The 17,657-nt window shown below is 41.3% G+C and overlaps 1 protein-coding gene across 1 annotated transcript in view; it reads right to left on the bottom strand.

Moving 5' to 3' along the window:
• The window catches only part of LOC129179887 (GDNF family receptor alpha-2-like), a 96,848-nt gene extending 80,056 nt beyond the window's left edge, over positions 1-16,792 (bottom strand). Inside the window, exons 1-2 of the mRNA XM_054773697.1 lie at positions 16,268-16,792; positions 12,515-12,856 (exon numbers count right to left, since the gene is read on the bottom strand). Coding sequence (XP_054629672.1) covers positions 12,515-12,856; positions 16,268-16,319 — 394 coding nt within the window. The 5' untranslated portion in view covers positions 16,320-16,792. The remainder of the gene's footprint in view (positions 1-12,514; positions 12,857-16,267) is intronic.
• Between the last annotated feature and the right edge of the window lie 865 nt (positions 16,793-17,657).

Raw genomic sequence — 17,657 nt, 5'->3', positions numbered from 1 at the left:
AATATCCTTTTAAAAACAACAAAAAAACAGTCTCCCCGATGTTCATGCTGCACTCGAAATCGTCATTGCTGCAGTCAGTAATGAGAATGTGCAAATTCAGTCTTAATTGTCAAGAGCCTATGATGTACTGTGATGACGTGTTTCCATGGGAATTTTGTAAGAATTCCTATATCACATCCAAATTGGACTATTTCCCAGCTACAGTACATAAGCCTGAGCAAATAGTTATTTTGTAGAAGCTTCTACTCATGAACCTCTGCCCACAAAAGGGGAACATCTGTCAAAACATGCACCCCGACTGTGCTGCCTGTGCTATTATTTTTCGGAAAAACACACCACATGGTAGCGCTGTCATTAAAGTCAGTCAGACTGACTTGAAATGTTCCACACATTCAGTAGGGCTCAATGCGCTCAACATAACACCCACTATAACTTTAGGGTGTTTATCCGAATCGCCACAAAATTTGGCGCACATCTTTAAGGACCGGCAATCACAAAGTCTGTAAAATTAGATTGAAATTGATCGAAACATTGGTTGAAAAACATGGCCGCCATCAAATAAAATGTCTTTGCGGAGGCACGTGCGGCACATTTGTTTCACGATTGTAAATTGTTTGGGATATCTATATTACATGTATGCTAGCATGTCTTCCGGAGCATTTTGAGCACAACCCAAAGCGGTGCCACAAGTGTGATTTACATGTGAAAAAATTAATGAGACTGAATCTCCCTCAGGATGAATAAAGTATCTGTTTAGTTTGCCATAATTTCAAAGTGGATTGGGAAACACAGTAAAACCTCTGAGGCTGAGCGAGAGAGAGAGAGAGAGGGGGGGAGAGAGAGAGAGAGAGAGAGAGAGAGAGTAGAGTGACTTTGGAATGCTTATCCTGTGTTTTTACGCTTGTGTGACAATTAATAATATGAAAAACTGAAACGTTAAAGCACATCTGTCATTAAACCATCCATTATGGTCTTGTTACTTGTTATTAAAGTAAGAACATAAAGAGTAGTTCACTTATTTTTACACTTGTATGACAGTTAAAGTTGCTGTCTGCTTTGGTTAGGTACTGCATGGGGGCGCTAACTTTCGAATGTACTGCTCGCATTATATCCCTCCCTCGTCATGCTCCGACACCCACATTACACACACACTTGCAGGTGCACGTTGTCACGCTCAGTAGTGACACTAGCTAGTTGCTGCAGGGGAACAGCTTGGTGGTTTCTCTGCTTGTTTTGTTTCGTCTTCCCTTCTCGTTTGTGTTTCTCCTTTTCAGGTGAACTTAATTGAAGGGAGGAGCTACCTGAACAGCCACAGGTGTTTCTGAGCTGGACACTCCTTTTAGTCACTCCCGTGGCAGCAGGAAGGCGTCAGTCGAATACACCTGGTGACACACGCCACACGAGATTCTCCTTCGGCTTCCAAAGAACGGCTGTTGCTTATGCATTTTTATGCCTGGTGCGGTATACTCCGGCTCCTTCTTTTTGTGCCTCCCTGCCTGTTCGGCAGCTTCCTCCAGTTGGACATTCTTAGTTGACCTTCTGATCCCTTTTACTTTATTGTCCTTTTTTCGTGGTGCCTTTCTGTTGCAACATTTGCACCATAGCTTTCAGTTGTTGTATTTTAAAGACCATTTTACTTCACTCGCTCCTGCTGGTCTGGATTTTTGGGACCCTACCCACTCTGTGGCATGACATACAGATGTTCATGTACTGTATGTAAGACTGCTATGAGCGAGTCATTTTTCAGAGTGGCAATTTTGAGACAAATATAGACATTTATTTGTTCAATCAATTAAAACAAGTGTAATATGGAGGCAGACACACAGTCCCAACAAGTCCCAATGACAAGTTGACTCTGGAACAGATTATTTTGATTTTCCTTGGGAAAAACTGCTTTCACAATCTGAACATGAACAGTTCGCCCTTATGACTGCATTTTTCAACAAAACAGTGCAGTCGTCCCTTCCTACATCGCAGTTCAAACATCACTCCCTCACTCTATCGCAGTTTTCCAAACATTAATTGATTAACAAATGATTGCTGTTTTGTGGTTGGCCTATTATTAGTCAGACAATATGCATATTTAAGCAAATTGTACAGATTTTTCGCCCAAATTAAGCATTTTCAAACATAAAATGGCCAAATGAACTCAAATCCAAATACAGCATAAGCCATTAAGACCACCAACTTGTGAATGTAGTATTCTACATTGGTCGCTAGGTGTCAGTAACTGTTTGGCGAGACCACCACCGAAGCACCAGACTTGAACAACAGGCTTTTGTTGCAGGTTTAAATGATCTCACAGCAGGCACAATAATAATAACATAACAACAACAAGAACACGGGTCACTGTGTTACTGTTGCGGCCGCAGACCACAACATGGTAAAACTCAACTCTGAACTCCCAACGTCACTTCCTGTCCGCACCAATTCTGCTCCCAAGGTAAACTTAAATTTCTTATTTTCTCTGATTATATCTACTGTATTGGGTAATACGAATATAAAGGTGACTATATGGGTGTTATTTCATGTCTAGATGGCTCTAATAATGTTAAAAAATGTACTTTGAAGATCGCAAACAGGTTTTCTATACTATATGAATATACTACAAAAGTACTAAATAAGTATTAAGTAAAATAAGTATTACATTTATAAAAAAGGAATCCTACTTTGCCGAAATTCACTTTTCCCAGTCGGGTCTGGAACCAATTAACCGTGATAAACGAGTGATTAAAGTATATTTTAAAATAAAATAAAAAATGATCATAAAAACGTTTCCAGTAACCCCAAAAATGAACATTTTCTACTAATTACAGCACATGAATTTTCACAAAAATCCCACTAAATTCTCATGTAAACTGGGTAAATACGGTCATCACCCTGACGCCAACAGCCTTCAGAAAAGGCTTGAAACGCATGTTTATTACAAGTACTACAGATTGAATGAATGATACGAGTCACGTGGATCCTTAGGCTGTGTGCTTAAATATCACTGCTCTTAAATAACGCAGCCAATCAAGTATCATTATCATCAAGCAATAGAAAAAGTCTTCCCAGCTGTTTTGTGATATGATGTTTTTAGCTGCGGGGCAACGATTTATTGCTGTAATTAGACTTCCATTTGCCTTCATTTTGTCTGACAGTACAGAGCATGACAGACCATCAGGCCTTTGCTGAGTCGCAGCATCAGTCATCCCTTTGCATGCATTATCAATGAAGCTCAACTCCCGAGGTGATGGAGATTGTCCTTTTGATTTTCCGTGGCATTCTTGGCAACCTCTTAATGGCTGCAAGCAAAGTCAATTTTAATAACTGTCATTCACAGGTGCCTTATTGTGCTCCTGGTTGATTGATTTCACATTCTTTGTTTTTCTGCAGGCAAATGTTGGGGAAAAGTCACAGCTTTCCTGAATCGTAAAAACAGCAACATAATAGACAGCTGGCCTGTGTTACAAAGATTTCAACAGAAACAAAAAAAAGTGACAAAGTTTTGCTGTCAGAGCTCCAAAAAGCTTGCAAATGAGCTGTCAGAGATCTGGCAAGTCAAATTGCTTTTGAGGAGGAAATGCTTCAATATGTCAAATTCATTACATTAGCATGAGGGGCAAACATGAAGTCAACTGGCAGCGCACGTGCATCTTTCTTTGAATTCAGCTCCCTGGAACGCATCTCGGAGCATAAATTCAGTTTACAGCTCCGCTTTTGAAGTGATATTGACATTTTAAACTCAATTTCAAACCTGACAAATAGAATATTGGATTATCCCGTGGTAATATTTCAAGTCCCATATGGCGGCTGTGGTGTGGCGTGCAGGCGGGCAACCTGAGAAAAAAAGCGGTTTCCCCTCACATTTCCTTCGGCGATATGTAATGGTAATATGGATAGTTACACACTCACTTAACTGAAATCATCATTTTTATATATGTCTGGCACTGGGATATTGAAAACTGGTTTTCTTTTGATAAACTTTCAGTAAAAAGAAATCCTTTTATGATGTCGCTTTAGGTTATACGGATCATTAAAAGCAGCGCTGCAGCCTCATCGCATCAACCTTCCAATTTACATTTTAGATCAAAACTAGAGGCGAATTTGGGTCGCTATACAATTAATACAGCTTAAACGTTGCTATCAAAGGACTTAAATATTTCATGTGAAACATGATTAGTGCTTCTTTATGGATGTGTCGCATACCCGGTGGAAGACGAGCCAAATAATTAATTAGGCTGAAAAAGTATTTACCAAATAATTTAACCCCTGCGCGCGCAGAGTGGGGAGGACTCTGCTGACAACAATTTCAATTAAGGATGCTGAGCGAGTGGCAGTCACTAACACACACAGCGAGCCGTGCTGTGATGATAGCCTCCGGGCCTGGAAGTTGACTAGTGAAATGCACTTTCATTTAGCGGCGCTGTGAGGAGTCAGTCTTAATACTCCCATCATGGCCGTATTCACCGTCCAAAAGAAGGCACGGCCTGTCAATCACTCACTGCCCCTTCCAACCTCTAGTACAGAGAAGAGTCGCTCTTCTAGAAAAATCCGTACCGCGCTATCCTGCCCAGTTCACCTTAGCAATCAAAAGGGGGCAGCTTTGGTCCTCACATTTAGGGACGAGAGCTTTGAAAGACCTTATTGATCACATCCAAAAGCTATCGACACGTTCTTTCTTATGATGATGAAGTAGCCAGATCTGTCAGCCGGGCTGGGGGGCGCGTAGACGGGAGGATATATGCATGCAGGAAGCTGCCTCCCCCCCCAAACCCCCCAACATGTCGGGCAGCCTGGAAAAATGCTCTGCTTATGACAGTGGATGGCTAAGGTAATGGCCGGTGACTGCTACCATTGCTCATAGTAATGATAGTTTCACCCAGGAATACTATGTACCTTTGTAACCCCCCTCCCGCTGTCCCCTCACTCTTTTCTCTTCCTTAAATGTTCTCCCTCCCTCATTATCTCTCTCCTGCTTTGTCCATTGCTCCACTCGCAGTCCATCGCAGCAGCATCCTTATGAACCGTCTATTTCAGGCAGTGCGGGATATTAACATGATATCGCGCGTCATAAGCAACTTGTGATATTAACATGATGTAATGGCCTACTCAGAGGATGACCTTGCACAGCTGACATTTAAGAAAAGGGAGAAAATAAATCATTCCCCCAAAAATGTCCGCATTAGTTGTCTCAGCGAGAGACAACGCGTGTACCCTTGCATGCCTCGTCCTCGTGTCAGTATTTTGGACCAGAAGAATGACATTTTTGGCTTGTCACATGTGGCTATGTTTATATCAAAACATCTCAAAAAGTTGTGAATACATTTTAATGTTTGATGGTGTACTTTTCCTCGTGCCCAAAGTCAGCTGGGATAGGCTCCAGCTTCCCTCTGAACATGGAGTGCAGTGGTTCACTCAGCTGACTTACACGCAGAAACGTGTCAACAGTTGTTTGTATATACGCATGTGCCCGGTGACTGATGAGCGACCAGTCCAGGCTGTACCCTGCCTCTCATCCAAAGTCAGCTGGGATAGGCTCCATCTCACCCACGACACTGAATAGGGTAAGCAGTGTCGAAAATTAAAAATATGAATCCATATTATTTTTGTAGAATTGCTGCAGCTCTAAAAGTAGTGAACAGATTTCTAGAAAATATGCAGCTTCATGATTCATTCATCTGCTTTAATATACTTCAATTAATGTTGTTTGTATGTGATCAATTCAATGAAGTACAGTTTTCATTTTGAGATTTTAAATCTAAGAAGCACGGTGGGCGAGTGGTTGGCACATCTGCCTCGCAGACAGGTGGTTCTGGAATCAAATCTTGACTCGGACCGAGTTTGCATGTTCTCCTTGCGGTTGCTTTAAGTTTAAATAGGGTACTTCAGTGTGTTCGGAAAAACATGCATGTTGGGTTAATTGGACACTTTAAATTGACTGGTGGCCAGTCCACAGGCACGGTCAGGTGGGATAGGCTCCAGCTGCACAACCCTGAACACGCTAAGTAGTAGCGTAGCAAATGAATTAAGGGAGAATTTGGAGTGCTGCTTTAATATGTCTAAATGATGAGTTGGTTTTGGTTATTATTTGCATAATTTGCATGACACTTTGGTTTGCTATGTCCAACAGACCAACTGATTAATGAATTCATCCACAATTTGAATCCAAATTAAGAAGGTTTAGCCTTGTAGAGGTCCGTGCTCTCCTCAGTGTCATTCAGTTAATGAATGTTTAAAAAAGAAAATCATTTCAATGGCAAAAATTCAGGGTTGTCTGTGTAGCACGCTGCGTTTAAGTTACGGTTCTGGAAAAAAGATCCTAATATCCTTAAAGTTTTGCACAAAATGTCTTACTAAATTATTAGTGGGAGGTGAACGTCTGTCTTCTCCTCCTCTTTGCAGAGGAAGCTTGCTCAGCTAATTAAAGCACTCTCAAAGGTCCTCATGAAAGCTCTTCCATTCCAGGGAAGTTGAGGAAATAATGTATGTTGGAGGTGTGCAAGGGATCGTTTGAATGTTCTATTCCACTGCAATTCCTGCAAGGCCACATGCACACGAGGCCCAGGGCACTAATGAAAGGGAACTGCAGTCGACTCCCAATAGGTGTTCCAGTCACTGCATCATTTTTTAATAATTACTTCTCAGTGATTCCCATACATTCATTTCAAATTCATTAAATTTGGACCGCCATAGATCTGACACTCCCTGTTTGCCCTCACTCATCAACACATTATAATGGGACTGCCTGTGTAACGCTTCTTATTAACACCACTGGTCTGCCAGAGAACAAGAAGATGTAGCAAGAAAGATCAGTGTTGCCAATTTAGCAACATTGTCGCTATATGTAGCGACTAGCGACAAATCTAAAATGGAAAGGCTCTCAAAAGTGTGAGAGGTCTCCTGGGATGGAAAGGTATAGATGTTCAAGTTAAAGAACACCACGGTTTGTCTTCTATTTGGTGGATTTTTTAAGCTGTGGCAGTGATGGAGAAAGTTGTGTACGTTTCACTTTTGCGTCTCATAGCACATGACTGTGGTGCATTCAAGGACCGCTGAACAAAGTGCAAGATCTTGAGGCGTTACGAAAAACATTATCAGTGAAGCAAAGACATAAACATGTAAAAATTGTGGACATGACAGCAGGTGTTGCTCTTCTCAACGAGCAGGGGGTGCTGCTGTGTGCCCCTCCATTATCTCAAAAGACTCACACACAGCTCCGTCTTGTTTGAGACATTTAAAAAAATGACAAAAATAAGTGACAGGAGAAAGATGATTTGTGGTTCTAAACAAATGTACTGTGCCTTTTCATGGGGTTTTTATTGCTCACTTTTTCTCCCACAATTTTATTCCTCTCTCCTATGATGTCCATTATAATTACACCCAAATGCATCATGGCCATTTATGCAAATCAGACGATTTCTTCAACCACCACTGCCACTAATACATTATAGTCCTGTGGGAAATGCTTCTGTTATAGAGTCAAAGCAAGAAACGCTCACTTCCCGGAGAGAACTGCTGCATTGACATGTTATATGCAGCTGCCATTTCCTGCTGGAACACATTGTTAATAGGTCGCCATTAGCACCACTGCTGGTGGCTTAAACACTCACATTATAACACCTGTTATTTGAGGGGTTTTCAGCTTTAAAATATGGCCTAAAGGCAGTAGGCAGCTACTGTGCAGAGAGAGCCACACTGCACATCACATCACAAATTCATCCAGTTGTTCATAATTCACACAGTCATTCAAATTCATTCACACTGGTTGGAGAAAAACAGAAAATGTTTTAATTCAGGGATGGTGCATTATGGATTCAGACACATCCAAAGCAGATAATTAGTGATGTTGACCAGTCAACCAAATAACAGCTTAGTTTGCAACACCAAAACTTTATGAAAATCCAGTTTTTCTGAGGGAAAAAAGCAAAAGAAAACAACAAGCACTGTTTTGCCTACGTGTGTATACTGTACTTGTATAAGCAAGCTGTGTGTCACGACCATCTCATTAGCAGCTCATCTTTTTTAAAGGACTTTATTGACTTCACAAATTTATAGGACCTTGTGTGCCATTACCTACATAATTTACTGCATCATCTTGCAACTTTAGGGCTTTTTTAAGGGCCTTGTGATTTGTTTTAATACGGGATTACTATTATTATTATATTATATTATATAAGGATTGTGTGTTCACTCTACCAGTTAACAGCTCTACTGATATTCCGTTAACAGTGGACAAATTACCACTACAGCTTATAGGAAAAGCGTGGAGGATATTTAATGTCTAAATAAGGAAATTCAAATTCTTTATTCTGGTACAGGAGGTGTTAGCGTGCACGGTCTTGGGAGCAACTAATGGTGAGCGGCAGTGATCTTTTTTCGGCAGGGCTTGATAGGGCAAGGAACCATATTTGGTAGCATCACTTTGAGTCACGACATGCCTCTGTTTTTTTCATAAGAAAAACTTCTGAAGACAGTCTAAGACAAAAATAAGACTCGCACTCGTGTGTGTTGTCTTATAAATGTGTTCCCTAGAGGAGCAAAGTGAGTGGCGGACAGGAAGTGACATCGGGGGTTCAGAGTTGAGTTTCAGCTTGCTGCAGGTTATGGCCACCACAGCAGCCTGTGTTTTTATTAGGGGTTTTTATTCGGGATTATTGTTCTTGTTGTGAGATACTTCGAACCTGCAATAAAAGCCTGTTGTTCCAGTGATCAAGTATGGTGTCTCACCGAAAATTACACAGTAACATTACTGACACATAGCGACTAGTGCAGATTGCTATGTCAACGTCTTTTAATGCATCATTTCAATTTTTTATATTAACCATTGTTATTCTTGAAAATGCTTAATTTAGGCAAAAAATTAGCACCATTTGCTTAAATATGCATATGTTTTGACTAATAATAGGCTGTATTCAACCGTGAAACAGCATGATTAAGTAATGAATTAATATATTTTCAAAAAACAGTGATAGAGTGACGCCGCAAAATTTGAATTGCAAGGGAGTGGCAAGGGATGACTTTAACGGAGTCGTCCAAAACTATGCTAAGATACATGATATTTTATATTTTGTTTTTGTTTCGTTTCTCATCATGTTATGAAAAAGTCACCTTAAATTCAGGGTAATCTTAGGGTATTGTTGTGTTGTGTTGTGTCATGTTATCCATCCACACATTTTCTATGCCGCTTATCCTCACTAGGGTCGCGGGGGTACACTGGAGCCTAGCCCAGCTGACATTGGCCAAACGGCGGGGTACACCCTGGACTGGTCGTGTCATGTTATATTATACATTTTTAAAAGTTACTAAAGTAACAACATTAAAGGAAAATCTTCTATCTTATTCAAAATACAAATAGACTGGACTGGAAAAGTGGATTTAAAATAGTACACACAATGGTACAGTAAAATCATCTTATATAACTGGAGAGTGACAGGGGTCTTTGATAAGGGAGCTTTCTTAGGGGTTATTGTCACTATTTAGTTTGTGAGAGTCTTTATCTTCCTGTCATTTGGCCTTTAAAATCTCGACGAAAGCGCAAAAAAAAAAAAACTAGGGACGCAGACGTTTATCAAGGTCATACTGAATGTCTGTCTGGCAGTGAACTGATCTACAAGGTACTTTCATGGTGCTTTAGATGGGATGGCAAAGTCACACTTTGTTCTAGAGAATAAAGATGTTCATGGTGAGGTTACTGTCTCATTTCAAAGATAATCTTCTCTTCTGTAAGAACAAATCAGCCACGCTATTTAAGTGATCCTCATTTTAGCACCACTTGCCATTCAAAAGGCTTACTTGCAAGAAACTCTTTTTGTTTAAAGAGTACATTTACTAAAGAAATTCTGTCCACCTTTTTCCTCCAATAATTTCCATGTCTGACACTAAAGCTACAGTATGTCCTTGAATTACACCATGTCTGTGAGCAAAATGCTCATTTATTCTCATAGCCAAGTTTAGACAGAAGAAAAAAGTCCGATCAGATCGAAGACACTGGATTAAAAAAGGACCAATAAAGTATTCTTCAATTATTCATTTCTTTTTCCAATTTTTTTTTTTCCAATCTAAGAATTATGTGAAAAGACAGACACCATTTTTTGCCTCACTGCTTTCTTTACAATTATGGTAAAATATACCAAAGAATTCTTAATATATACAGCCAAACCTCGGTCTTCGATTAGACATTTTCAACAGAATGTTGCCGTGGTTCTTGTACGTTATTGTAGCACGTAACTAACAAGTTAGTTTGCCCTGTACTGTATCATTCCGCGAAAACACTGTTACATTAATAAAATAACTCATCATACATTACAAAGATGGCGTTTATCATATATTTGGGTGTATGGCACAGATTATTTGGATTTACATTATTTCCAATGTGAAAAAATTGCTTCGGTTTTTGTACATTTCAGTTACAAAAACTGTGGTACCACTGTATATGGTTTTCTGTTTGTTGAGCGTGGAGTGATGTTCTGAACTCCTGTTTCCATGCCATATGTTTATTGAGCTGTGCCATAGCAGAGGTCTGTGTGGCCCATCTTCCCATAGCTGATGTTATGTTCTCCTTCTTTAGACATCAAACTAGTTGACTTCGAATCAATCACACTTAACAAGTAATAGTGCACTTTTTGCAAAATGTAGTGTCCAGTCCTGGAATTCAAGGACTCAGTTTCTCGCCCCAGGTCAATCCAGTATACACCATAAGACATATGCTAGGATTTTGCAAACAATGTAGATATGTATGCTATACACAACTTTCTACATGTTCCATCTGCCTTGGGTCACAGCAACGCGTCAATATGGACATACAGTGTTTGCCTTTAAGCCAGCAATCCAGCCATTGCTTGTCGCATATTAACAAGCATGGTCAAAGGGATGTGCAATGATTTTGGACTCGGGACTTTTGTGTTAGTTTCCAGAGAAGGGTGTTGTAGTACATGGATTGTTAATAAAAGCAAACTCCACTGCACAATGGATGATGATTAGATTAAAGCTGCACTGCTAGAGGTTCTTTCCACCTTGTTTTTAGTCATGCTAAAAACAAGGAGCTGCTGAGAAATGAGACACAACCTCTGTGAAGGACACATTGCAGACTGCAAGTCAAGGCAGTCAGACAACTGGCGTGATGCATTCAAATACAAACGAAAGTCATGGGAAGAAGGAACAACATGGGCAACCAGATAGAGAGGCACAGAAGGCCTGGGGAGCATCCGTGTCATTCAATTTGCCTTGAACTCATGACAGGCACCCTCTGCTGCCATCAGTGTGATGAAGTGAAGCTGGTGCTATGAGCAGTCAACCCGGGGAATCACTTCACGGATCACAACACAAAAGCCCACAATCCTCAAAAGCATTTCCACCATTACGCCGCATGTCAAAACAGCTGAGTGCATCATGTTCTTTACATGGCAACACTGCCGCTTGTGCCTCTGTGGGATCAGGGACTCGGACCATCGTGCCAAGCACTACTTCTCCAAGTTAAACTCTCTTTAGACTTATCTACACGGTGCAGAGCAGTATGTGGTCTTTTCAGTCTTAATATGAAAGACACCAACTGACTGACACACTCAAGGGCGGATGGCAATCAGTGAGAGGCGGCTTTTTAACCTTCTAAATGTGTTGCATTGTAAAATCCAGAGGGTTTCAGCGTTACAACAAGAGAGCTATTTTATGTGGCGCATAAGTGTACACATAAGGGCCATTGGGCGTTACAATCCTAACCTAATTACATGGTAATATGGAACACTTTAGGTGAAAAACAATAAGTCTACCATAACAGGTCCACCTAATGTAATCCCATTATGGTTCCATTACCTTGGAGAGGATGGAGCAAGCAGGAAAGCATGTATTTTTCATCCGGGTTTAAAGTATCTCCTTAAGAGGACACTAGAGGATTGAGCATCAACAAAGGGTGTGGTGGTGTACATCTTCCTATATCCTCTATAGCCACTGAAGGTGTACTACAACTTAAGAGTCGAGGTTCAGTCAAGTAGTCTATTGGTGGTGTAGTGGCTCACATATTGCAGCTGACTTTCATGCAGATGGGGTGGAAACAATTCTCATCAAGTTTCTTCTTCAGACGCTTTTCTTGTACTCCATCGCATGAATGCATGCTCGTGGTGTTCAGTTGTTGTTTTTTAAAATATATATAATATGCTTCTCGGCCTGCTCCACACACAAAGTGCTTTGGAAACTTCTATAGCCAATTGGCTGTATATAAATAAAACTGAATAATGACATGCCCCTTTTCCAAGAAATGGAACATCTCTTCTCGCTATTGACCACTTTTCACTGGAAAAGACTATTCTATTTTCTTATTTTTCTTTTCTTAACTTTCCTGTCTTGCCTTGATTGTTTATTATAACTTTATTATGATTTTTGGAGAGCTGCTCAAAACGTGACATGAATAAAGTGTCCATCTATCTATCTATCTATTTGGCGTGTTTTTTTGCAATTTCCAATTTTTGAAGGCACATTTCCATGCTCACATCATCATTAAATGCTGCAATTTCAGTAGAAAGCATGTGCCCCCTACCTTCAGTGAGTCCCATGTGGATAGTCCAGTAGTTCTGGAGACACTGCAGCTCCTTCTTCATGCCTCTCTTGCAGCGGCAGTCGTACAGCGGACTGACCAGCAGCACCTCTAAGGCCGCTTGGCACTCCCTGTTGTTGTCCAGCATGGCTTCCTTCTCCTTACCCACAAGGCACTGGCGCATAACGCGGTACCGTGAGCTGCAGTGAGGATTCTGGTTGCACATGTCGCTCGCCTGGATGCAGTCCACCCATTCCGATGGAGTGCCTTCGGACCCGGGGTTGCCATCAGCCAAGGGCACCTGGGACAAAGCCGAGGAACCGTCCCACGAACAGGCCGTCTCATCTACAAGGAGACATTTGTTAGTGTTTAATGCTTAAGATCAGGGTCATTAAGTGGCTTTAACTTCCATTTTATGGAAGCAACAGGTTGGACGTGGCAACAATAAATAGGTTTGATGGCCTGTGACAAGGCGTGCTGAAGTCAGACCGTTAAAACCCTTCATGGTCCGCTAGAGTCTTTGTGCAACACAGGCTATTTGTCACAATGTTATGCAACAATGTTATGGAAATGTTAGTTTTTGTCCTTTGGTTTATTTCAGGCCACCAAGCTATTCCTCAAAATCAAAATGTAAATAGGGGCTAAATATATCACATGAGAATGTGATATGAAGTGTATTTGTTAATCACATGTTGTATGTCTTCCTGGGGAATAATATGGGACTACAGGTGCATCCACACGACACACGTGAAGCTCCAGTCCAGGGGTGTCAAACTCCCTTTGGTCTGCGGGCCGAATACAGCTTAATTTGAGATCAAGCGGGCCGGACCAGTAAACTCATTGCAAAATTACATAGAACTAACAATAAGCCCACTTTTTTCCTTTGTATTAGTCACTAATACTAATAATTAGTGCAAAGAATGAGTAAATTATCAAAATGTTTATTAACAGAATTTTCCTTTTACATTATGAACAATATATTATGAACAAGAGAATAACATAAGAACATAAATAAAGTATGTGCAATTTTAACAACCCTTTTACACAGTTAAACATATATTTAAGTGTGTTGTACATAAAACTGATCACAGAAATAGTAACAATGTTCCAAAAACATTTAGTACCAGCCTTGTGGAACTTAAAAACACTGTTTTTCAACATCTGGAAAGCAATTTGAACAAATGAATAACTTTCACAGAAATTATTCGTCTTGCTTGGAATTTGCCCCTGAAACTTGACATCGTTTATCCTGCACAAGTGCATCAATATGAGGCATCATGTCCTGAGAAGCAGCCAATTTCAGAATCTCATTCAAATGCTTATGTGTGAGCTTTGAGCGCAGCTTTGTTTTATTAATGTTCATTAGTGAGAAAACTTGCTCACAAAGGTAGGTTGTCCCAAACATGGACAATGTTTTAGCAGCTAGTGCTGTCAATGTGGGATAGCCTGGTAGGAGGTACTTGTAAAACGTGTCCAAGCTTACAGAGGCAAATCTGTCCTTCAGTTCTACATCACACTGCAAATCAATGATTTCAAGTTGCATGGCAACGGGCAAATCAGAAGCTTTGACTGTGAATGGTGAGCGAAAAACTGCAAAATCTGTTTCGAGTTCGCTAAAAACCTGAAATCTTTTCTCAAACTCCATCAACAGCCCTGAAATCTTCTCTTTGTACCGTTTCACGTCAGAATTAACGCTTGCTGCGCACATATCTTTTAAACAGGGAAAATGAGCAGGGTCACCGCTTGCCACCTGCGTCTCCCATAACCCGAGCTTTAACTTGAATGCACGTATGCTGTCATAATACTGTGTTACGATTTTTTTGCGTCCCTGCAACATTTTGTTAAGAATATTCAAGTGCTCAGTGATGTCAACCATAAATGCAAGGTCCTGCAGCCACAGATGGCACTGTAATTCCTTAACAGGTTTACCTTTTTTCTCCATGAATTGTCCGATTTCATCACGTAAATCAAAGAAGCGCTTTAGCACAGCACCTCTGCTTAACCATCGTACGTTCGTGTGATAAGGCACACCATGGATAATGTTACAGTCACTGAGAAAGCTGTCAAATTGACGATGATTGAGACCTCTGGCTCGGATGAAATTAACAGTTCGGACAACCACCTCCATGACGTGATCCATTCTTAGCGATTTGCTGCATAATGCCTCCTGATGCAAAATGCAATGAAATGTCCAAAAATTACCTCCCCCATTTGCGGCTTGTACTTTATCTCTGAACTTTGTTACAACACCTGCCTTTTTACCGATCATTGACGGCGCACCATCAGTAGCCAGGCTTACGGCGCGTGACCAGTCCGCTCCGACTCTGTCCAGCGCTCCAACGACGGAGCTGAAAATGTCCTCAGCTGTTGTGGTGTCGATCATCGGCACCAGCTCGAGAAACTCCTCTGTGACATTCAAAGTCTTGTCAACTCCACGAATGAATATGGCCAGTTGAGCGACGTCCGTGATATCAGTACTCTCATCAATCGCAACAGAAAATGCCACAAATGACCCCACTTTGCGTTTTAGTTGGTGGTCCAAATCTGCAGAGAGTTCCGAAATCCTGTCTGCCACGGTATTTCTTGTCAAGCTTATATTGGCGAAAGCATGTCGCTTCTCAGGACACACAATTTCAGCAGCCGTCAGCAAGCAGTTTTTGATGAACTCTCCATCACTGTACGGCTTTGATGCCATTGCTATTTGGCTCGCAATTAGGTAGCTGGCTTTCACCGCAGCATCACTGGCTTCTCGGCTCCGGGTGAAAACAGATTGCTGTTTCTTCAGACGCGCCATCATTTCATTTACCTTCTGTTTTCTCAATTCTCCATGCAAACTGTTGTATTTTTCACCATGCTGAGTTTCGTAATGGCGCCGAATATTGTATTCTTTAAGCACCGAAACTTGCTGCTGGCACACCAGGCACACGGGTTTCCCATTCACCTCCGTGAACATATAAGAACATGTCCATTTTTCTTGAAAAGTCCGACATTCTGTGTCTACTTTTCTCCTTTTTGACAAAGACATTTTGCTGATGAGGGTGCGAGGCAAACGGAAAAGTAGATAATGCAATTGTCGCCAATAGACGCTGTACAGACGTTCAATTTTACCAGGTTAAGGTGGTCCTAGTTCCGCCGCAGTTTTGCTTTCATGTTGTCTGCACGTACTAAAACACTGCGCCCCCTAGCGGATAATACAAGAACTACAAATTTTAAAGAAAATTAATATTTTTTTTTTATACAATGCAGCTTTCTTCCCCGGGCCGTACCAAACCACCAGACGGGCCGGATCCGGCCCGCGGGCCGTATGTTTGACACCCCTGCTCCAGTCCAAACCCACTCGCACCGACACGCAAGTGCAGTGAAGAGTGGTGGAAGGACAAGAGCGACCCCTTGTGGACATCTTGAAAACTGAGCTTGATGATGGACTGCATCAGAATGGAACATCGGGTACAAGAGTGCAATCAAGTGCATTACTAATCACTCTTTTTTAACACTTTGACACATCTGTGATTTATTTTTAATAACATTCCAGCAAGTCAAATGAGAAAATGCGTTCACGAAACAATTAGCCATTTTAATTCCAACAAATCCATTCCAAATTCCATTCATTTCTTCTTCATTTCTCTGCACGACCGTTTATTGCAATATATAGTGCAACATGTATTTCATTTTTAAAAAGTCACCTCATTTTTAACATTGCCTTTAACATTACAAAATACGGCTATGTTACATGTATTTGCATAGTTCACAGCTCACCTAAGAGCAGAAAAAAGCTGCAGATGCACATCCACGCAGTGAGGGACTTCATGTTGAAGCAAGAATAGACGATGTGGATTCCAATTAGTTTTTTGTTCGGTTTTTATCCCAAAGATTAATCCGCCTCTCAAGAAGAAAAAAAGCACAATATCCTCATTTAACTCCAAATTACCAGTGCACCTGCAAGAACCATCGATGCAATAATAATAATCCACTGTTTTAATTTAGATCAGCTAAGCAGAGACACCGTTACCGAAAAAGAAAACAGAAAAAAGTGTCACTGAGTCAATCCACGAAAGCAGCTTGTCAACGTCCATATGCGCTCATAGCGACCAACTAGTGAAGACTTCATCTCTCAGCATTCTACTCCTCTGTGGAAACTCTTAAGTCCTTCAAATGTGTTCCCCCTCAAGTGGAAGTGTGTGTCAGCTGTTAGTATCTGTAATGAAGTCAAAGTCAAACTGTGCTCTGACGGGAAGTGAGCTGCCTCCCCAGCAGTGAACGCAGCACTGACTGCACGCTGGTGGAGTCATCGCAGGCGTTTTATTAGAGGGGTTAGAGTCTGTCGAAACCGCTGGAGGGCGCTCTAAGGGGATGACCTCATTGGTGAACGTGTAAACGCAAGAGAGACTACTGTAGCGTTTGGCTGCAAGAACCTTGGCATTGGTGGTGACGTCAAGGAAGTGACCTCACTTAGCTTGTGTTATACCCAACGCAGCACTTTATTAGACACATCTGCGTCTAATGAGAGTTGATTTGTGGAGTGGAGACCGTGGAGACAGTACAGTGGATGTCCAAATAAATAATACAGTACATGTGATTTTTAAGTCGCATTTTAACATTCTTAGCTAGCATACAATTGTAAAAATACATTAAACACTGTTCATAATAAAACCCCAAAACATTCTTAAGGTTTCGGTTTAGTATTAGAGTTAAGGTTAGGGCTCGCAGTTAAGACTTTGGGGTTTGGGTCAGGTTATTGTTAGGATGTGAGGTTAAGATTGGTTAGTTTTAGAGGTAAGGTTAGGGTTTGGGCCGCACGGTGGTCTAGTGGTTAGCATGTTGGCCAACACAGAAACAGATCGGGAAGACCTGGGTTCGATTCTCCCTTGGGCATTTCTGTGTGGAGTTTGCATGTTCTCCCCGTGTGCGCGTGGGTTTTCTCCGAGTACTCCCACATTCCAAAAACATGCATGTTAGGTTAATTGGTGAATCTAAATTGTCCATAGGTGTGAATGTGAGTGTGAATGGTTGTTTGTCTATAGGTGCCCTGCCATTGGCTGGAGACCAGTCCAGGGTGTACCCCGCCTGTCGCCCGAAGTCAGCTGGGATAGGCTCCAGCATACCCCCGTGACCCTAATGAGGATTAAGCGGTAAAGAAAATGGATGG

The sequence above is a fragment of the Dunckerocampus dactyliophorus genome, chromosome 4, assembly GCF_027744805.1.
Source record: "Dunckerocampus dactyliophorus isolate RoL2022-P2 chromosome 4, RoL_Ddac_1.1, whole genome shotgun sequence".
In the NCBI taxonomy this organism is placed as follows: Eukaryota; Metazoa; Chordata; class Actinopteri; order Syngnathiformes; family Syngnathidae; genus Dunckerocampus; species Dunckerocampus dactyliophorus.
This window is presented reverse-complemented; position numbering and strand designations above follow the sequence as displayed.